General features: G+C 42.2%; 1 protein-coding gene across 2 annotated transcripts in view; it reads left to right on the forward strand.

The window, feature by feature from the left end:
• Positions 1-5,911: 5,911 nt before the first annotated feature.
• ALCAM (activated leukocyte cell adhesion molecule) overlaps positions 5,912-23,759 on the forward strand; it is a 171,136-nt gene continuing 153,288 nt past the window's right edge. For both annotated transcript variants that reach the window (XM_082245396.1, XM_082245397.1), the window contains exon 1: positions 5,912-6,421. In XM_082245396.1, coding sequence (XP_082101522.1) covers positions 6,364-6,421 — 58 coding nt within the window. In that variant the 5' untranslated portion in view covers positions 5,912-6,363. The remainder of the gene's footprint in view (positions 6,422-23,759) is intronic.

Raw genomic sequence — 23,759 nt, forward strand, 5'->3', positions numbered from 1 at the left:
GCATTGGTATCTTTAATTATCTCCTTCAACATGAGCAATAACATTCTTTTGGATCATCTTGGTAGTTCCTAACAGCTTTTTGTAAATTCAGTGCAACTGCTCCTAGCTATTTGAACACACAACTAGTTCCTAATCAGAGTGTTGCTGGAGGGTGGCAAATGATTGAGGGGGGAGATGAGATTGTTTTCACTGGGCTATCAAATAAAATAAAACAGCCTTTAGCAGACCTCTAGTCTCCTCTTTTCTACAAAAGGAAGGGGACAGTATTTGGTAAAGAGTAATCTTCTCAATGGGGACAAAAACAGCCTGCAGGATTAGCCTATACTAACTACCCTGTAGAAAAAAAGATGCATATACTTACCTATTCTCAGGCTGCTCTGGTTCCATAATGTGTTCTCCCCTGTGTCAGCCAAGGGAAACCAGAGAGCACTCTGAAAATGGAAGGAATGTCTGAGTGGTGACATCACCCATTGGGCTACTATGGGCCATCTGCTATCACCACTCCCTCCTCTCCCCTGCAATAGCCACTGCCTGACACAGCGGAGCTGATCTTATGCCTTTATTTTTTATTTTGTTCAACCAACGGGTTAAAAAAAAATGGATTTTCCCATCCACACATTGGAGGTGGATGGCGAAATCACTCCAACGGAGCTTTTGTATTCCGCTTGCAGGGAGCCTTTCCCACCATCAGAATACAATGATCAGGGATGCCGGCTATAGTCTGTGAAACTAATCATTTGGGAAAAGTTTACCAGGCTGGTTGTACACAAATCAATCAATAAATCGACTTTTATACAACCAGTTAGCCCATACATGGATTCAAATGCGGCCAATCCCTGCTGGCTTAAAGCTTAAAAAGTGTCACTAAACCCACATCATGAAAAACTATCAATAAATGAAAAATACTTGCTGTTCACACTCACTCCGCCACTATGAGATTAATGTTCTGTATTCTGCAAAAAAAAATTTTTTATCCTGCTTCTCTAAATCTCCACCTTATATTCATGTTCCCAATTAAGCTAGGGATTTTGCAACTCTGGTGGCAACTCTGCACATGCTCAGTTTTCAGTGAGTTTCAACACTGAGCATTTCCTCCCTGTTAAATCTGAGCAGTCCATGTGACCATAGAGTCACACATGTGGGTATATACACAGTGGTAACTGACAGCCCACTCCCTCCCTTCTCCTCCATGCAAATCACATGACCAGTCGCACCCCATTGCCGACATTAACGCTGTTCAGATCACTGCTATGCTGGCTTTGTGGTGCTGCGCTGATTTGAAAACAAAGTTCCTGCACTATTTTTGGCGATTTTGGGTGCGACTTGCATAGACATCTGAGCATGACATGCGGCTTTGAAATTGTGCGATTTCAGATGAAGTTGCACAATTTTAAAGCCGCAGTCAATGTGAACGAGGGCTTAGCATCAGATTGTCAGTCCCAATATCGCAGTCCTGCTATAACTCGCTGATCGCTGCCATTACTAGTATAACAAATATATATAAATAAAAATTACAGTATATATCCCATGATTCGTAGATGCTATAACTCTTGCACAACTCAATCAATATACGCTTATTGGGATTTCTGTTACCAGAAATATGTAGCAGAATACATATTGGCCTAAATTTATGAAGAAATCTGATTTTTTTAATACGTTTTATAGCAGATAGTAAAACGTTTCGGATTTTTTTTTTTTTTTTTTTGGAAAATTGACAGCCTTTTTTTGTTTATAGGGAAACAAATCAAACACCCAGTGGAGATCAAATACCACCAAAAGCTCTATTTATGGGAAAAAAAGGACATCAATTTTATTTAGGTACCTCATTGCACAACTGTGAAGTTGTCAGTTAAATAAACGCAGTGCCATATCGCAAAAAATGGCCTGATCATGAAGGGGGGTAAATCTTCTGGATGGCAAGTGGTATAAATTATTACAATGCCATCATCCACCTACAGAAATAGAAGAGACATTTTACATTAAACAGTGTATGTTTATTATTATTATAGAGGATTTATATAGTGCTGACAGTTTGCACAAAGCTTTACAACTGAGGGCAGACACTACAGTTACAATACAATTCAATCAGAGGGCCCTGCCCATTAGAGCTTATAATATAGGAGGGAGGGTCAAAGGATACAAAAGGTAATAGCTGTGGGGGATGATCTGATGGAGAAAATAAATGTACAGTTGTTACATGGAGGCAGGATAGGCTCCTCTAAAGAGAAGGCCTTTCAGGGATCACCTAAAAGTTGATGGAATAGAAGATAGTCAGACAGATTGGGGTAGGGAGTTCCATAGGATGGGAAGAGGCTCAGGAAAATTCCTGGAAGTGAGCATGGGATGGGGTGACAAGGGAACTAGAGAGCAGGAGCTCTTGGGAGGAATGAAGAGAATGATTTGGTTGGTATTATAAAGTGTAACTCCACTTTTGTTGAAAAAAGAAAACATTCCCCTCTGGGTGATCTCTGTACATTTCAAGGATTTTAACAACCTTTGTCCCAGATTCCTACCTTTTGTTATTCTGAAGAAATCCCTGTTTGTTCCTCTGTGCGGAGTGGGTCTAATGGGAGTGGTTTCAAAAATTATCAATCGGCTGTGAAGCTGCAGAGCACTAATGAGGAAATCTGCTGGGCCTGCATCCCCTTAGACATGTTCCTATTGGAAGTATCTCACCAAAAATGACATTTATGCCAGGGGATGCCAGAAATCTGACTTGTATCTTAGGCAGACTTCTGGGAAAATTGGTGAGCCAATCACACAAGCAGGAAATTATGTTTCTGGGGGTGTGGTCAGTACACATTCTGTGTACAGAACACCCCCAGGTGGCCATATTGCATTGCATTTTCAGAAAACTACGGCGGCTGCAGATTGAAAAGGAAAGGGAATTTTTATTAACAGCTTCCCGACCACCTGCCGCACATTTACTGTGGCAGGCTGGCTCTCCTGCACGAACCGACGTAGCCCTACGTCGGTCACGCGCGTGGTAATGGGGGGCAGGCAGGGGCTGGCAGCCACGATTGCTGCCAGGAACCTGCGATTGCTCCCCGCTGAGAGAGAAGAATGGTCAGCTGTTGTAAACACAGTTGACCATTCTTCTCCCTGGAATGATCACAGAGTGTCTGTGATCCTTCTATAAAGGATGACAGGTCTGTATGATCGTTTTACAAGTCCCTCCCCCTACAGTTAGAAAACACTCCCTTAGGCTCACATCTAACCCTTTGATCACCCCTGGGTTAACCCCTTCCCTGCCAGTGTCAATATTACAGTAACAGTGCACATTTTTAGCACTGATTACTGTAGCAATGCCACTGATCCCCCCAAAAGTGTCAAAAATGTCACTTAGGGGGTCCGATCTGTCCGCCACAATGTAGCAGTCCCACTAAAAATCGCAGATCGCCGGGATTACTAGTAAAAATAAAAAATGACATAAAAATGTTTCCCCTAGTTTGAAGACGCGATAACTTTTGAGCAAACCAATCAAAATACGCTTATTGCGATTTTTTTTTTTTTTTTTTTTACCAAAAATATGTAGCAGAATACAAATTGGCCTAAAAGGATGACATTTTTTTTTTTTTTTTTTTGGAAATGTTATATAGCAGAATGTGAAAAATAAATATATATATATATATATATTTTTTTTTTTTTTTTTTTTCAGACGGACAGCAATGCATTCCTATTGAAAAACATATGGAAATGGATGATCATTCATGTACATCCGTTTTCATCCACTTCCATCAACTTCTGTTTTTTTTGAATGGATGAAAGCCCTATTTTACATTTGTTAAAAAACGGATCAGATGAAAAACGGATGACAACAGATGAAAAACGGATGACAATGGATGAAAAATGGATGACAACGGATGACAACAAATGAAAAATGGATGACAACGGATGACAACAAATGAAAAATGGATGACAACGGATGAAAAAATTGGATGACAACGGATGACAACAAATGAAAAATGGATGACAACGGATGACAACAAATGAAAAATGGATGACAACAAATGAAAATGGATGACAACGGATGACAACAAATGAAAAATGGATGACAACAAATGAAAAATGGATGACAACGGATGAAAAATGGATGACAACGGATGACAACAAATGAAAAATGGATGACAATGGATGAAAAATGTTTGACAACAGATGAAAAATGGATGAAAATGGATGACAACGAATGAAAAATGGATGACAACAGATGAAAAATGGATGACAACGGATGACAACGAATGAAAAATGGATGACAACGGATGACAACGAATGAAAAATGGATGACAACGGATGACAACGAATGAAAAATGGATGACAACGAATGAAAAATGGATGACAACGGATGAAAAATGTTTGACAACAGATGAAAAATGGATGACAACAGATGAAAACGAATGAAAAATGGATGACAACGAATGACAACAAATGAAAAATGGATGACAAACAAACGTGACTGAACTGATGAAATGAACTGTCCATGTGTGTGTGAAAAAAAGGGCCTTAAAGCGGAGTTCCACCCAAAAGTGGAACTTCCGCTCATTTGCTTTCTCCCCCCCCTCCAGTGCCACATTTGGCCCCTTTCAAGGGGGAATGGGTACCTGTTTTTGACAGGTACCCTTCCCCACTTCCGGGAACGGCGCCACGGTGAAGTGAGGACCCCTCCTCCTACCCTCCGAGGCTGAGCCAATCTGAATGCGCAGCGCGCTTCGCTCAGTAGGGACCTGCCTGTGAAACCGCAAGGCTTCACTGCCGGGTTCCCTTACTGGCAATGGCCGCGGCAGCACCCAACAGGCAATGGAAACATAGGCTGCGGTGCCGACATCGGTGGACTCCAGGACAGGTAAGTGTCCTAATAATAAAAGTCAGCTGCTACAGTGTGTGTACAGTATGTGTAGCTGCTGACTTTTCATTTTTGGATGGGGGGTGGAATGTAATGTACTTTAATGTACTGTAGTTTCCATGTGTCATTAGAATGAACAGTGTGAGCAGAAGTGTCGTTATGTTGGTGTGTTATCTGTGTAGGTTGAGCTAGCTGAGTGAAGGAAGCAGCCCTTAGGCTATCAGGGGACAGAGATGACACTAATGTTCAGCATACAAAGTGTACACAATGTGATAGGTGTGCTGTGGAGTGTATGATGTGAGGAGGGGTGTTTGTAGGGGAAGTTTGATAAGCACATACAGTAAGATCACATGTTTCCCCCTCTCATAGAGTGTGACCTGGCCGGGGAACCCCCGTGTTCAGTCCATGACCTCACTCTTCCTTCTCACAGATCAGCTGATTGGTCAGAGTGAAACTCCAGCTAGAAGTCGGGCCACACACACAGTGCGCTGTGGTGATCCCGTGTACTTTCCAGCGTGTGTTAGTAATAATATTAATAGTAGCAGTGATAAGAGTGAGAGCTGGGGAGAGTCATCCTTCAGGAATGCGGCCAGCCCTGTTTGGCAGACACAACCGTTAGCCCGCAGCCCATCTCTGAGGAGGTGTCCGGGCACACAGATACCAGTACAGAAGGCTCACCCTTCCCTCCTCTCCTCTCGGTGAGGTACTTGTTGCCGCTGAGAAAACTAGTAGCAGGCGTTTGTATGAACAGCAGCCCAGCCTCCCCTCAGGACACACCAAGCAGGTGCCCCCGTTGTTAAGGGCACAGTGAACCTCGTGTAGCTATCCCAGGCGCGCACACGAATACTCATCCGTTCTCACTAGAGGTCCTGCAGCGCCGCGAGGAGGACGGCGGGAGACACCTGCTGAAGCCTCGTGCGCGCGCCGCCCCAACACCTGCGGCTGAGTGAGCGGGCTCCCCATTAGTGAGAGGGGAAGCAAGGGGGCGGGAGCCCGAGAAGTGAGGCGCGTTCTCGTGGCAGTGAGGAACAGAGGCTTGCGGGTTGTCCCCAGTGCACTCTCTATTGAGGGTAGAGGAGAGCACCTGGGAAAGTTTAGACGTGCACGCGCCGTGCCCTGTCCGCACTGTAAGAGGGTGCACGCGCCTGGTGACGGGGACGCGCGTAGGCAGGCTGTGGGGACCGGAGTAGGAGGGAGAGTCGGGCTGGTAAGAGAAGAGAGTCAGTAGTGACTCGGGAGCAGCGGCTGCAGGACGGAGCCTCCCTGTGCGCTAGTGGTATAGCACCTGCCAGGACAACTTCTTCCCTGGGATTCATGTGGTGGCCGGGGACAGGCGGGACGTGTGTGACCTCTTGGTGACTGACTCCGGGGGAAAGGAAGGGGTACTGCAGTGCCAGGAGGTATACCTCGGGACAGGACTACAGCTACAGGTGCCCTCTGTTCACACCCGGCCGGTCCGGGCCATTACACCTCCCAGCCTGTGTGTGTAACAGTCTGCTGACTGGGATCGGGATCTTTCAGCCATGGCAGCAAGTAGCCTCCTGACCGTCTGTGTCCTGTGTGCGACCGCCTTCCGGACAGGTAATTGCTAATCTCAATTCATATCTACACTTCAAAGTTTGTCACCTGTCTATTCTCCTTCTCACAGCTTTATCTAGGTCGGGGATGACGTCACAGCTGTCTGTATACCTGGTACCTAGGTGCATCTGCCCAATGAGGTTCCATGTGCCCAGTGAAGTGTCTCTGCCCTATGAGGTTACTTATGCCCAATGAGGTGCCTCTGCCCTATGAGGTTCATTGTGTCCTATGCAGTGCCTCTGCCCCATGAGCTTCCTTATGCCCAATGAGGTGTCTCTGCCCTATGAGGTTCATTGTGTCCTATGCAGTGCCTCTGCCCCATGAGCTTCCTTATGCCCAATGAGGTGTCTCTGCCCTATGAGGTTCATTGTGTCCTATGCAGTGCCTCTGCCCTATGAGCTTCCTCATGCCCAGTGAGGTGCCTCTGCCCTATGAGCTTCCTTATGCCCAATGAGGTGCCCCTGTCCTATGAGGTTCATTGTGTCCTATGCAGTGCCTCTGCCCTATGAGCTTCCTCATGCCCAGTGAGGTGCCTCTGCCCCATGAGCTTTCTCATGCCCAGTGAGGTGCCTCTGCCTTATGAGTTTCCTGGTGCCCAGTGAGGTGACTTTGCCCTATGAGCTTCCTCATGCCCAGTCAGGTGACTTTGCCCTATGAGCTTCCTTATGCCCAGTGAAGTGCCCCTGCCCTATGAGCTTCCTTGTGTCCCATTGAGTGCATCTGCCATATGAGGTTCCTTGTGCCCAGTGAGGTGCCTCTGCTCTATGAGTATCCTTGTGCCCTATGGGGGGCCTCTGCCCTATGAGTATCCTTGTGTCCCATGGTGTGCCTCTACCCTATGAGCTTCCTTGTGCCAAGTGTAGTGCCTCTGCCCAATGTTGTACCTCTGCTAAAAGCTTCATTGTGCCCAGTGAGGTGCCTCTGCTTTGTAGGGTGCTTCTTCCCTGCCCTATGGGGTGCCTCTATCCTATAGAGAGACTCTGCCCTATGGAATGCCTCTGCCCTGTGGGGTGCCCCTTGATGAGAGAAGCCACTTTCCCGATCAGGGCAATCATTTATTGAACATGTAATGGCCTCATTTCTCCAGGCTGATGTCATACTTCAGATGTGCCCTGACTACCTTCTGTCCCTCCCCCCATACAGGACACAGCAGCACTCCTAGGTTAGCATAGACACCATAAGAACACATTAGCATGGCCACGATGAGCAGTTTTGTCTTGCCGCCATCCAAGCTGTTAGACGGGCATCCAAATGCTGAAGCCAGGTTGATGCCCTCCCATGCTTTAATTATTCATTCAGTTGACACTCAGTGGATGAATATTATTTCCAGTTTTGGCAATCTGTGTATAATAAATGTGTCTTTTGTTTTGTCAACAAAACTTGTTAGGCGTTACAGTCCATGGTCTATGATGTAAGATTCCCCCAGAATGGAATCTTTCACGTTATCCATGACCTACTGTGCTCTGTGTATAGAAGCTGCACTGTGTTTGAATTGAATGGGAATAATGTGATGTTTGGTGTCTTCTCATCCCTTAGTGGCGTCATGGTCATGTTTCCTTCCATCTGTTTATGGTAGATTTGAATTATCCACATCGCACATATTATTATTATAGCCTCCGTCTTTGAGTAAAAGTCAGCCAACTGAGCAGTATTCTGTCTTTTCATGGCTCCTTCTACTCATCAGGCTATTTTACTATTGAAAAGTGATTTATATCCCGGGGCGCTCCATAGCCCTTATGTTGGGTGGTAACAAAGAGTACACAAGCACAGTAGGACCCTGGGTTGATTTGTGGCTCCTCTTGAATGGAGGAGTACCTCTGAGCCTCATTTGCATGTTGAAACCTGTTTGCTGCTGAACAGCTTTGGAAGATCTGTGATTTTGTGTGCATCCTTCTTGACCTGGACCTTTGCTACAGCAAGTATACAACATTTAACTCCTTTTTTTTTCCTCATTCCTTTGGGTCATTAAGGGTGACGTTTCTCCAGGCTTGGAAAATTAACATTTACTTAGATGTTTGAGTTTTAAAACTTTACCCTTCATTCAGACAAAAGAGTGGTGGAAAATAAAATGTTTTTTTTTTTTTTGTAAAAGCTGTTCTTCTGGTTTGGCTACTCAGCCCTGAAGGCTGGTGTGAATAATTGTTCCTACAACTAGTATTCCTGTGTGAGAGGAATGCAAACAGAAAACAAAGGAACCTGATTTTCAAAGTATACTTACCGGTCATTTTTTTTTTTTTGCTTAAATTACAAAAAAAGGTGGTGGGGGAGGGGAGTTTTAAGCATCCAAAGCAGACCCTATCATTTTCTTTACTTTATAGCCTTTTATTTACATTATGCTCCTTTAATAAATAGCATTTAAAATAAAACTCGTCATTTGGAAGTTGAACGTATAGGGCGTGGCTGTACTTTAAACAGAACGGTGGTAAAAATAAAAAATCCCTTCTTGGTGAAAAGCATAGCGACACAAGATTTGTGGTCATATATTTGCTACTTGATCTTCCAGTGCTCTCACATCTCCAACTGTCTGCGCTAGTGGGCTATAAAACAATTTTATTTCAGAATTTAACAGCAGCATCCATCTCTCCAGTATTGTAAAGCAATTTGGAAGCTGTAATCTGTGGAAGCAGTCCTGTGCCAGCATAGTGCAGCAATTTTCAGTGGATTTCAGACTGTCCCCTATGAAATAACCCGACTCATTTTCAAGTAATTGCCCAAATGTTGTAGCCAAAGTGTTTATTTCAAGACATAAATAATAGTAATATCCTTGATGGACATTTGAGCACTTTATAATGAGGGGATTTTCTGTGGCTCATCAGCATTCTAAACATAGTTTATTTCTGTTTGCTACTTGAAAAGTGTTTAGGTGATTTCTTTGCGAGTCGCATGAATTCTGTAATATGTATCCTGCGTGCTTTGCATCCCCCCTCCTTTGGCTGTAATTATACTGCCAACTTGTGGTTAAAGGTAGCATCGCATTCTGTTGTAGTGCTGAAAAACTCAACCACAAAAATCTCTTTCTAGTTGTATTCCAGCAGAAATCAGATAACATCTGTGCTGCTCCCTTTATTCTCTATTGTCATACTCCAATGTAATTGTAAACATGTAACACCTTTTTCTTATATGCTACTTTATGGCATTTTAGTTGGAAATGTCCTTGTTCATTTTAGAACTGTCTGTAATGTGTATATCATTTATACAGACTTGTTTTATAACAATCATAGGCTGTGTCGTTTATGGACAGAATATCACAAATACTCATTTGTGTCATTAACCTTATGATTTAATCGCCCATGTTTGCAAGACTAGCACTTATCTAGTTGTGATGGATGATTTGTTTATACTTCAAATAAAATATTCAGCCTAGATTTTAAAGGGTGTGTTCACTGCACTCCTTAAAAAGCCATGTTGCAGGGTGATGCAGGCATACTGTTTTTGTATTACAAAATAAAAGAGGATATAATATTAACATGTACTGAAAATTCACAAGGAATGGCTTTCTTTCCTCTTATGTAGAATTTTGGCAGCCTGCTGGTATTTAGTACAGATGTTGGTCATGTATTGTTATCAGTTTTAATAAAGCATAAGAAAATCCTTGTTTTCCCCAGCCTCTGGGTAGAAACGTCAGGTTTGCCTTATGGTCCATGTCTCCATCATAAAGCTTGTCAACTTTTTTCTTCATAAAAGCAACGGTCAGATTTACACATGATGTGTCTCTCGGCTATTTATATTTTCAAGCTGGATCTAACTTTATTGTACTTCACTAGAGCGTGGCCAGTGCACAATGCAATTTTTATCCTTTTGCTCTTCTGATCTCTTAGTAGAGAAAGCTGTAAGACTTGGAAATAGTCAAGCGCGGAGAGTGCAAACATATTCTTTTACAATGTGTTGTAATTAGCAGTGACAAAAATGGCAAAACACCCAATTGGAAATGTAAGGATTCAAATTCAGCTGTCTGCAGTAAAGTGACAGCTGTAACTAAAACATCAGTAGGGGAATGAGAGCGTTAATTTGGGAAGGAGATGACTAGGAATTACAGAAGACATTAATCCCAATCCAGTTCTTTATAAAATGAATTTACAAAGCTGTAGCAATCATTTTATTTTGTCACAACTGTTGTTTTTAGATACAAGAACCAATGAGAGATGAAAATAAGTGACATGGCTGAAAATAAAGGTTGTTATGACATGTAACACATGCATTGCAGTTTAATGAGCTGAGCCTATGATTGCAGATTCCACAATTTGAAAGATCAGGTTGTTTTTTTTATGATACATAAAACATTGGTGTTCTACCATAGAATATTAGTGGATAGAAATTGATTTAATGTACTACCACTTACAATAGAATTTCAAGTAAATTGCTAAATAAACAGTTTAAATACTATATGATAACATTTCTACCTCAAAATGATTTGTAATTCCATATAATTAGTCTTGTGTGTCACACACGTCTGCCGAGTGACACTTGTCTTGTCTGGTTCACCTTTCAAAGCCATCTGTGCATCTCTCCTTTTCAGAGCACAGTGACTCAGCATCAGTACTCAATTCATTATCCAGTGAACAGGGATTAGTAAAGCCGAACCTGGAAATACTGAAACCATCTTCCTGTTTGTGCAGTGTTGTAGGGGTGTGTGAATCCTAAGACTGGCTTAGCAGAATCGCCAGTCCTTTAGATAACAAAGTTATAAAATATATATTACTGCTGTGTAGTACTGATACTCTACTTTCATCTGTAGCGTGCCAATAAATTCTGCAGTGCTTCCTACACTATTTCTAATCCATTCACATCAGTCTATGTTCCCGAAGGTGCTACCATTTCAGTGACTCTACCGGAGTTATACAGACATGCACAGACACTATAAAGATGGAACAAGATGGATGGAGTCTGGTAAGACTTTGGGGTTGTGTGGAGGAAAGTAAAACACCCTTCTCTGTAAGCAAAACAAGAGTTGTCTCTAACCCCTCGGTTCCTTGTACTCTGCCCAAATACAGTTGATTGTTGTAGAAAATAAAAACAAAAAAAAAACTTGAACTAATTTGAACTTCTTAAAGCCAGCCATTGCCGGTTCAAATCGCAGTTGGTTCAGCAGGGAGGGGCCGAAATTCAAACCATGTATCGGCAAGCTGAAAGTACCCAAGTTGACTGAACGATCAATTTGAGTACAAGCAGCTTGGTGGATTTTACATGCAGGTATTGCTAGCAGCTTTTTTAGCTATAATCACTGTGTTCTCCCGGCAGATACAGATTCCCACACCCCCCCTGCCACAAGAACACTATCTTCGCTGGAGGCGACTTGCAAAACATTTCACTGACATTTCACAAACATTTCAAATGTATTTACATCAGATCCTGCAGCATTGAATTTGGACATGGGGTGACCAATCCAACTTTTCCTGCTATATAAAATAAACAATACATTCTCATGGCAAAGCAAAAGCCCTGAATAAAGACTTATCCTGACCTACTGTAATTTATTCCTTGCCCCGAGATACACTGGCTACATAGTTGCCTCCTTTCTGTTCCTCCCTTATGTATTACATACATGGTAGGGTGATTTTATATGTGCATATTTATACACACAATTGGAAAAAGGTCCTCTGACTGTCAGAATGTGTCTGAACACCAGATTATCATAAGTGGTTTATGGTACCTTTAAGACCTAGAACTGCCTGGTAATGTGACAGTAAATGTATAAATAAAATAGCTCAGTTCAGGAAAGGATTTTTTATAGAATAAAATCACCAAGCAGAGTCATGCCAGGCACTAAAATACATAGTATTTCTTAAATACAAATAATTTCTCGGCTGTGCCAGGCATATGAGACAGTGGGGTTGATGTAGGCCTCTTGCACACCACAAGTTATTACAGATGCTTCTGGGGGCTTCTGGCGTTCCTCCCCCACCCCCACCTTTAAACTCCCCTGCATGTTAACCTATGTGTCTATGTTTAGTGGCAGGAAAAAACCCACTGCCAGGGCGTCCAGAAGCAGCAGAGTTTTGGCAGAAAAAACGCTCGATGCTGCTTAACTCGTCTAAATGCGCCTAAACGTTAAGCATGTTTCACACTTCAGCGTTTATTCATTTCAGTAGCCAGAATAAATTGAAATTCTGGTCAATAAAATAAATAAATGCCCAAACACTGCTAAACTGGCTTGAAAACACACAGCTTAGGTTATTTTCTAATGCTGAATTCCTCCTGTCATGGAGAAACAGCGTTTTACAAAAAACCCGTGTGCATGAGGCCTTAATAAAAGCAAACCAGCTGTTCACTTTGTCAAGAACATTTTCCCCAGAGCTTAGTATATGTGGTGAAATTTCACTTTGCACAGAATTCGCAATCACGTGCAAGGGAACTAACAAAAAAAAACCCCATCAATTTTGCTTGCACATGATTGGATGATGGAAGTCAACAGAGCTTCCCTTTTGATCATTAGGCTCTGGAGTAGGTTACAAAGTGAACTATTATCCTTTAGTATATCAACCCCAGGGCATATACATATAATGGGCATTTTCTTTTTGTGCAGAGAATATTGCCAGATAAGCAAAACTCGGAACTGTTTTCAGAAATGGTGGCTCCTTCAAGTGAATATCACTAGATTTAAATGATAAATCCAACCAAATCTCAATCTGACCATACACTAGTAGATTTTTTAAATGAACATGATAATGATGAAAATCTCATCAGTATATTCAGGGACTTGAATGCCGCTTGAAAGTACTTTTTCACTTGCCTTCATTATTTGATTTTGGGGTATATGGACTTTACTGATCGAAAAACCACATTCGCTGTTAGAAATTTGTTCGAGAAAAGATTTCTACCCTGCTCCTTCTAATTTCTCATCACTGATCTTAATCATCCCTCAGGCCATGTAACGTATTCTTTCACAATTACTATGGTGTATAATTAGGGCTTATGCTAGACAGTGGTGTCACCTGCCTGCCACTCTTGATTCTCCATAACATTTAAGGTGCTTGATTTAGTATTTCTAAGATAGAATCACGTTTGACTTAGTAAGGTTCTTTCTGGTAAACTAGGCTGATGTAAGAAGAGGGATTAGCTGTGTTGTTATAAATGTAGGTTGCTCTCCCAATCACTTAACCACGGGGAATGAAGATCACTTTGCAAAAAATGTTACAGGTAGTGTTTTTGGAAATATTTTGCTTTTCCGCATGCTTGTGTAGTGGGATAGAGGCAGATTTTATTAAGAGAGGTGCCATAACTGAGGTACAAGGTACTGGTGTCAATGACAGCACTAACCAGTCCACCGCAGCAGATGTGATATCAAATGGTGGCTGTATGGCAGAGGGTGCAGTTTGGCTGCTTATTCATCCAAATCAGGGTTTCCCAAGCAGGGTTCCTCCTGAGGTTTCTAGGGGTTTCTTTAGCAATGGGCACATTCTGCCTCTCCGATAAGTTTCCAATGACACCATTGTTCCTTTTAGCTATCTGCAAGGGGGAATTCTTCCCAATGATGACAAGAGTAAGGAGCATTCTTCCCACTGACTGTCACACTAATGTGTCATGAGTTGTAGATTCATTTTTAGAAGGGGTTCCCCGAGACCAGAAATTTATTTCAAGGGTTCCTCTGTGTTGAAAAGGTTGAGAAAGGCTGATCCAAATAGTGGAAAGCCAACTTTTATTTTTTTTACATTTTTTTATTGACTATAAAATGTGCTGCTTTTAGAGATATTCATGATTAGAAATAGATTTCATGTTCCATGAAACCCAAGTTATGAAATATACTCTTCTTTTTATGTTTCCTTCCTAGCTGTCAGAGAACAACCCCATTTATAAACATGCACCAGCTATTTCCAGGATTTCTCGTAACAAAGTGTTATTTGATAACTTTGCTGTTTTATTTAGACAAGTGATTCCTTAGTTGGACACTAGTTTATTCCTTACTCGTAATAGTAAATTTGCTGAAAATAATATAAAAGGCAAGTTTTTAGTGAAGTAAATTTGTTGGGATTACGACAGACATGCTGTTTAATATGGCTTGTACTGTGCTAACTATAATGTGGGAGTCATTACCTGTAGCTATTTCTCTTCAGGAGAAAAATAAGATTTGTGGTAGGCTGTGCTACTTTTCATAGGAAGATCAATACAATGTCTCCACAGAACATCATCCTGTGCCATTCCTGCAGCTGTTGCTCACAACTTGAGTCACCTTGGAAAGTGATTATCTAGGAAGATTTCAAAACACTTACATATACAGTTTAGGTCATAATTAAAGTATATTGTAAGTGACTCTACTTTCTGGGTATTGTGATACTAGTATTTTAAATCTGATCATGGTAAAAAAAAATTAACTGATTATAGGATTTTATAGAAAAGTCCAATTTTTGATGATACCATTAAAAAATACACACATTTGGCTGAATATAATTTAGGAAAATGTAAGTACAGGCAAATAGCAGAATACATACTTTAATTACCTGGGGTTTATTTACTAAAACTGGAGAGCGCAAAATCTGGTGCAGCTGTGCATGATAGCCAATCAGCTTACATCTTCAGTTTGTTTAAAGCTGAACTCCCGTTTTTGTTATAATTGACATAGTTTGTTTGGGCCAGGCTGTCCCTCACTAACATGTGAGGCCTCTGGATGTGCGGTAAAAACTATGTAGCTGAGGCTACATACAGCAAACCACACTGTGTTCCAGGTTGAAGTTGGGGTTTTCCATTTTTCATATCAGAAACAGTAATCCAGCTTGGTCAAGAATGTGATTGGATGGTGGGAGAAAGACACTGATTAAGCCATCTTTTCTCCTGTGCAATGTAGTAAAGCTTAGTGTGTTTGCAGTTCTGCCCTTCCCATCCCAGTCAGAATTTTGTGTATGGGTATATATGAGGATAGTACAAAGAGAGGTCGAGGAACTGTTTAAAAATATATAAGTATTTTAATAAATACATGGCTAGATTACATTTTCTATATTTGGCTACACATAGAGGGAACGGGTAGTAGTTGTGTACGCTTTTTTTTTTTTTTTTTTTTTGTTTATTATTATGACCAGTAAAAAGTGAAATGAAAGTATGATGTATTGCATATTTATATTATTCCAGCAGGTAGCGCTTTAGTCGCCTTTTCACATGACTTATAAGAACTCTGTTTACAGAGCTCCATAGCTCATGCTGCAAACTAAACACAATTGAATGGCTCATCCTTTACTCGATGGCACAGGCTGAAAGTTTAGTTATGCCTCGTTTCCACTGAGCAGAACGGTTCGGGTCGGTACAGTTTGGAAGGGTTAGAATAGTCCGGTCTATTCAGGTGAGCGTTTCCACTGCAAGTCGGGCCACCAGGGACCATGCGGGGTTTACACCAAATGAGGTGTTTGTTTTGTTCTTTCATTTGACGTGAGCATTGATGGTTTCCTGTCCGCCAATCAGTGGACTCTATCGTGTGACGCCAGTAGCTCCGCCCTAACCGTACCGTACCATTTCCTATGGCCCTACATCTGAAGCAGGACCAGGAATGGTGCAGTTTGGTTCGGTTGTATGGGCCACTTTCATAATGGAAACACTCAAATTAGCGTACCATACCGACCCGAACCGATCCGCTCAGTGGAAATGAGGCATTAGATATTTTTGTTCATTTTATTAGTTATCCCTTAAATTTGCACCACTTCTCCATGCATGTCTTTGCTGCAATTAGATTATTGCTGTTCATAGCAACCTGCTGGGAATCACAAAATGCAGCTTTAGAAATCTCCCGGCTTTGCTCTGCTTCTTCCCGCACAACATTGTTTGTATAACAAGTCAGTCTGACTCAGTTAAAACCATTAAAAGTGCAGTTCAGGAACCTTATGGAAAATTGTACACAGGGCAGAGCAGGATAAGGTTACTATTGTTTGCTTATATTCCAAATAACTGTAAGATACCACACCAGGGCACTGTCATGGCTAGAGACGGACAATGTGTTTTTGTCTTTCTTTTAGTGAACTGGACAGTTTGTAAGGACCACCCAGCTTTTACAACCCCAGAGAACAAAACATTTGATTTCTTGTGTGTAATGCCTGGGGACTTAGCAGTGTGCTGTGAAAACTCATGGGGGGCACATGGGAATATCACTTACATCTTGTTTCATGTTTTGACTCCCATCTCATTTGAAATATAGCTTCAATGTCCTTAATTGCTTTCCCCTTTTACAGTGCAGAATGTAAATCTGAATACATGATACATTTTTTTTTTCTGTTTGCATAGTGTTATTTTTATATAAATATGAATCTATTTCTTGTAGTTTGGATTGTCAGATGAGTTGACCTCCTCAGTATTACATTTGATAAAGTTTTGTTTATAGGTCTTGCAGTCATAACATACACTATATTACCAAAAGTATTGGTACGCATGCCTTTACACGCACATGAACTTTCCACCCCAAACTCGCTCTTCCATGTCTTTATGGACCTTGGATGTGGGCCCCTCCTTGGGACGTCGGACCCCCGGGTTCCCATCCTTCCTGCAGTCACTCCTCCTTGCCAAGTCCCTCATACTGCCCCCCCCCATGCTGGGGCTATCTGGGTGGTCTTACCACTTTCCTAGGATGGGGGCAGGGCGCTAACTGGCGATGGGGAGGCGCCGCCAGCGACCAGATAATCAATTGTGCGGAGGGGGGTTGTACCTGGTGGGGGCTCCTGCCAGGGCCCTCTGTCCTGCCTGGATCTGTATTTGAGGCCTAGTCTCCCTCCTTGGTCCCTGTAAACCTTGTGGTGTCACAATATTGTCGTTGCCTGTGTGTTTCTATACACGCCGGCCATGTTTGTGTTGTCCGGCAGTGGGAGCCCCTCCTCATCCTCTGGTGCTGACTCCTGGATCATTTTACTTCCTGATTGCCGCTCGTGTAGTGCAGATTTTCCAGGTGCCTACAGGTGCCTGTTTCTGTGGTGAGTCTGGTGGGGTCCTCTCCCTCTTGGCTGAGGATAGCTTTGTGCCTGGCGACCTGGTAGTGCTGCGGTAGGGATTGTCCCTTAGCCATTTACACATTTTGTGAGGTCCCCCTGGTCCTGGAGTCCCTCAGTCGACTGACAATGGTTCGAAGCCTTTCAGGGCCTCTTCTGGAGGATCCAAACGTACCTGGTCTGGCAAGGCTTCTTCTGCATGAAGGTGCACCCTCACCCGTTTCGGGGGTGGGGGGGGGGGACGTCTTCGCTGGTTTCCGGACCCATGGACTGCAAGACAAGTGGGTTCACAAAGTCATTCGGTCCAGCTACAAGATCAAGTTTCGTTCTTATTCCCCAGCAAGGTTTTTTCCTTCCAACTTGTGCCTGTCCCCAGACCGCTTATAGGGCCTGTTTGGGGTGGTACAAGACCTGTTCCTTCAAGGGGTGATTGTCCCGGTTCGGACCTTGGAACGTTTTCAGGGTTTTTACTCAAAACGTGTTCATAGTTCCCAGTAAGGAAGGAAAAGTGCATCCAATCCTGGACCTTAAGACGTTAAACTGTTATCCTAGCTCCCCCCAATAAGTTGGCATCAAAGATGTCTGCAGCTTATCTTCTCTACTTTATTTCCCACAGTCTTAACTGGAACACTTACACCATTTATTGGCTGATTTTTAGGGACCTATTATCCTATCTGTCTGACCACTCTCCAGTGTCTATGTTGGCATTTAACCACCTTGGCGGTAATCCCGAGCGTGACTCGGGGTTGATTTTTCATATCAGGATCGGTAACCCTGAGTCACGCTCGGGGTAGATGTGCAGAGAGCGCAGCGGTGTTCTCTTACCTTATCCTGGCGATCCAGCGATGATCTCCCATTGCTGCGACCGCCAGCCGAGAGTCCCGCCGCTCCTCCGTCCACCGTCGGTCTGATCACTTCCTAGTTCCGTTCCATGCAGCAGCAATGCTGCATGGGAGCGGAACTAGGGAGGGAAATTCAAAAAAAAAAAATGTTACACAAAACACATTTTATATTTTATATATATATATATATATATATGCGCATATATATATATATGCATATATGCGCATATATATATGCATATATGCGCATATATATATATATATATATATATATATATATATATATATACACACACATATATCTATATATAATGCATGAATTATAATCTAATCAATAATATAATTTTATCATATATATTATATATTAAATAATAAAATAATACTATTGATTCGACTCTTGTTTTGGTCAGGTTTAAGTCAGTAATTACTAAGAATTGTAGGCCTATAATGCATAACGCCAAATTTCCATGAAAAGAATTGTACCGCTTTTGGTATGTAATTCCTGACATAATCATACCGCCAGGGAGGTTAAAGCCCAATTCTGGGCACGACCATTTTTATGTTTTTTTTTTTTTTATCTTTGATTCACACATTAAAATCCAAGTTTTTAGTACGATAAGTTCTGCTGAAAGCTGGTGTCCTATTCTACATATAAGTTGCCATTGAAACTTAGAGAGCTCTTAAATGGGGAAAATATGAACTTGTTAATGTGTAGATTAACGAAGAAATAAATATGGAAAATGTTGTGTCCAGAGTTGGGTTTGCTCCGTCATTTAGCCATAGAGATTCTGACATGTCTCCTGTCTTTTCTCAGGAGAACAGATAAGCAATTGAATGAGATTCTGACATGCTTCCTGTTTTATCTCAGGGGAATAGATAAATGACTGAATGTCCAACCCTACCTCATTGCAGCTTTAACATTAATTTGGGCATTATTGTCCCAACCATTCAATATCTCCTAAATCGGCAACAATTAACTCGTAGCAGGGCAAGCAAAGTAAACTACTTTGAGGTAGGTATCTTTGAATGCAGACAAAGGTGGTTGATTTACTAAAGGCAAGTAGACTGTTCACTCTGCAAGGGAATTTTCCTTTAGCTTAGTGAATGAGGTGAAGCTCTGCTGATTTCCATCACCCAATGCCATGCAAGCAAAAATGCTGTATTGTTATTATCCTTGCATGCAAATTGGACATTCTTGCAAAGTGAATTGTCATAAACCACCATCACAAATCCTCAGCTTCTCTCCAAATCAAGATTTAGACCTCCCCTCTCATGTTATTTAACAATCAAATGTCAGAACTTATGTGATTAGCAGGGGCTTTAGTATTTGACAAGCAAATGATGGGTTTAATATCAACCTGAACAGATATCTGACATCAATTTCCAGTATACATTCTGGGACACACTTAAGCACAAATACATTTTAAGATCAACAAGTGCTGGTGTTGGATCTTTTACAGTGCTGTTAGTTTATTTGTAATGTATATGGAAATACTTTATAATGATGTCATGTAGGACCCTTTCTAATCCTTTGAGACTATGTAGTATATTCTGCTTGGATAAGTCTTCCAATACCATTTAGCAATAATAATGCTGAATTTTTATGCCACTGCTTGAATAATTGTCACAGACATATTGTACAATTACCTATGTTTCAGTTATGAATAATCACCTATGGCTTTGGCAGAGGGTATTAATACCATATAGGATAGGCCCTGGTAGTAACAGGTCTTGAGGTTGTAACCTGTTGTCAGGTTGAGTGCCGGTTCACACTATTGCAATGCGGGAACACTGTGAATATTCTGCGTGTTCCGGCATCGCATCCGCAGAACAGGCAGTTCACACTGCCATATGCGATACGCTGGGGGTGTCAATTCAGAGTTAAGGACACCCCCCCCCAAATCAGATCGCATATCGCAGTGCGATCTGACAGTTCTCACAGAATCGGATCACACTGGTGTGATCCACCATGCGATCCGGTTCTGCTGCGGACAAAAGAAAAGGGTCCTGTGCGAGTTCACTGCGATTGCGGTGCGAAATCAGCCATACAAAATGTATGGCTGAACTCGCACCGCACAGACATTGCATGTGATTTTAGGAGCAGTGCGCTCCGATTCATATGCGATGTCTGTGATCGCATTAGTGTGAACCGGCACTGAGTGTTTCTGCATACAGATCTGTGCCCTTGATGGAAATTGCTTTAATGCAGTGCTGGATAACTTGTAAGAGCCAGGTAGGCAATTCTCCTTAAAAATGTTTTAGCAGCTTCTTAACTTTATTGGGCTTTTTCTGTTGTAAGTGGCAATATGTGTGCCCTCACTTGTCAAAACTTTCTTTAATTTGACTTTATTTTTCCAGCTGAGCTTTTTATTGAACTAACATTTTGCCAGTGTAAGGCAAAGCAATAGGTTTGCTTTAGTGAGCCCACTCCTACATCCCCAGGAGCTTGTACTTCTACTTTAATTAGAAGCCTCTCTCTTGCAAAGAACCACAGGGTTTGGGGTCCTGAAGTCTCCTAGGAAGAGGTATATGTGGGCTGAGAAATATTTTAATTACACATATTTAAAGGATAAGTTCAACTTTGAGTGCATGTTACACATTACACCCATAATGCAAGTGTTATGCTCCAGACCTCTCCCTGCACTCCCGGTCACATTTTGAAAATAGCGCAGCTGTGCGGGGCTCCTCCTACACAAGCTTGTCAATAGTTCACATTGATCTATTAATGAGAGCTACAAATACCATTAGCCATTGTGGCTGGCGGCTTGTAGTTCTAAGTGAACTGTGAGGGCACTAATGAGCACTCTCGTAGTTCAATCACAAGCCCTGCAGCTTGTAAACAGTAAAATTGTATCAAAGGTACAAGCTGAAAGCTTCAGGGCTTGTCTGCAGGAGCCTGACATTGCACCCCTGATCCACTGATCACAGGTTCATTGCTTTGCAGGCTCATGAGGGAAGAATAATAAATGCACATTCTATTCCTCCAAAAATATGTGCATTTATTATTTTTTACCAAAAGTTGAACTTATCCTTTAATATCTATAATAGCAACTGGCTGTCTGAGCTGCTAATTACCAGCACTACTATAGGCTCAATTCACAAAGAGAGACTGAGGTAAAGAACATTTTTTTTTTAATTAAAGTGGCAGTTTTTTTTTTTTAAAGTGTAAGAGTCCAACAAGGTATTAAATTACAGGCACATAACTGAAATAAAGAACATTATCCTTCTGATAAAGCTTTGTAAATTAAGGTTTAAGTCAGGGGTGTCAAACCCAACTTTATAGAGGGCCGCATCAGCATTATGATTGCCCTCAAAGGGCCGGTTGTATCTGTAATACTCGATGTCCAGAGTATCCCAATCCCCTTACATCAGATGTCTAGAGCCCCCCCCCCACCTTCCCTTACCTCAAAGTGCACCCCACCTTGTGTTGCTGTTGGGAAGAAGCTGGGGGCAGAGCAGGGAAGCAGTAAGTGCAGGATCACTAGGAGGTCCAATGGAGGGCTGGAGCTCTACTGCAGCTCTAGGAGAGGTGTGAGGCCCACATGAAATGGCCTTGAGGGCCATATTCGGCCCACGGGCCTTGTGTTTGACACATGTGCTTTAAGTGATGGAAAGGGCAGTGAGTCATATGCCTATACCCAGAAGTTCTAGTATTTCTCAGCCTTTCTGGCAGGGAAGGAAAGCTAGGTATGCACTGCTTGAGAAGCCACCATTAAATGAACCTGTTTTTATAACACACACAGGTTGACTTTAGTGATAGTTCTAGCATTAGACTTGTCTAAAAAGAAAAAAAAGCAAAAGCACATAATCGTGATCATGGTCATAGCGAATATTCTGGACAAAGTGACGAGAAAACTACTTAGAACCCCCAAACATTATATATATTTTTTTTAGCAAAGACTCTGGAGAATAAATTGTCGGTCATTGCAATATTTTTTGTCACGCGGTATTTGCGCAGTGGTCTTTAAAACACCATTTTTTTTTCAAAAATTTTGAAAAATCACATTTCACTGCATTTAAAAAATACTAAACAGTAAAGGTAGCCCATTTTTTTGTATATTGTGAAAGATGATGTCACGCCGAGTAAATAGATACCCAACATGTTACGGTTTAAAATTTCCCCCCCCCCCCCCCGTGGGATGGCGACAAACTACGGTCAATAGAAATCTCAATAGGCGACGCTTTAATTTTTTTTAACGGTTACCAGTTTAGAGTTAGAGTGTAGCTCTTTTTTTTAAATCATTGCTCACGCTCTGGCGATCGCGGCGATACCTCACATGTGTGGTTTGAACAGCGATTTCATTCGCGGCTCAACTTCCGTATACGTTTTTTTTTGTGCGCAAGCTAACGGTGACAGGGGCTGCTAAAATTTTTTTTTTTAGTTTTTTTTTTAAACTAAAAAATCTGATCACTTTTATTGCTGTCACAAGCAATGTAAACATCCCTTGTGACAGCAATATGCAGTGACAGGTACTCTTTATGGAGGGATCGATGGTCTAAAATACCCTAAACCCCTCCACTACACTTCCATGTATGCAAAATGCCGAAAACGGCGCTTTTGCATACAGCCGTTTTTTAAATTTGCCGCCTTTTGCAGCACAGTAACCCGGTCGGAAGTGACGTCATGGACGCCGCCTCTGGGTTATGCCATCGAAGACCCGATCAAAGCTGTTTCTGGCTTTGATCGGGACTCCATCCAGCCGGCGGACGTGCCGGCTGGGTGCTCGGGCTCCCGGTGGGACAGGAGCCCCGAGCAAAGTCACGGAAGGTGGTGGGAGGGGGGGCGTCCCCTCCCGGGTAACGATTGAGCGGCTCCCGAGCCGCATCGGTCGTTACCGACGGCAAGCCGACCGTTGGCTCTAAACCACAGTACCGGGATGGTGCCTCTAGCTAGAAGCATCATCCCGGTATACTACCGCAAAGTTTGCCGACGTACCCCTACGTCACTTTGCGGTAAGTGGTTAATTTGACAATATTTATCCTTAAAGTGTATATAAAGCCAAACTCTTTTTTTTTTTTTTCCAGCGTCATGTCTCATTGTATGCAGTTTTCTCAAGCAAATAATTTTAGGTAAATCTGTTGCAAAGCAGCGTTGTCTGCTTACTACTTTTGTCCCTTCAATTGGCTATTGGGCTGCTGTTTGAGGTTAACAATGATGTTGATATTTGTGGTTCTAGATCAGCATATGTAAAGAGACGCTGGAAACGTTCAACTTGTATGTAAAGTCAGATGAAGGAAAACTTCAGACAAGCTCCCACAAATCAAGGCTTCCCCCAATAGGCTCCCAACCATAGCTCAAACCATAGAAATACATTAAGGAGCAGCATACAAAAAAATAGTCAAGATAGCTTAATTTGTTGGTAAATGATTCATATAAAAACACTCTCCCTTCATCAGGGCTCAACACAGAATAAATTTTGGATGGTCTCAGAGAAAACAGTGACTGCACAGATCTATATTAGAAGCAGTAAACTCTCTTCATGGAATAACAATGTAGCAGTTGCTGAGCAGCAACAGTACTGGGGGAGTAGCAAAGTTGAATACTACAGAGAAGCTTTTCTCAACCTTTTTAGGCTTGATGAACCCTTGGAAAAAATATTAAGG

This window comes from Pelophylax lessonae (genome assembly GCF_965119305.1).
Source record: "Pelophylax lessonae genome assembly, chromosome: 2".
NCBI lineage: Eukaryota > Metazoa > Chordata > Amphibia > Anura > Ranidae > Pelophylax > Pelophylax lessonae.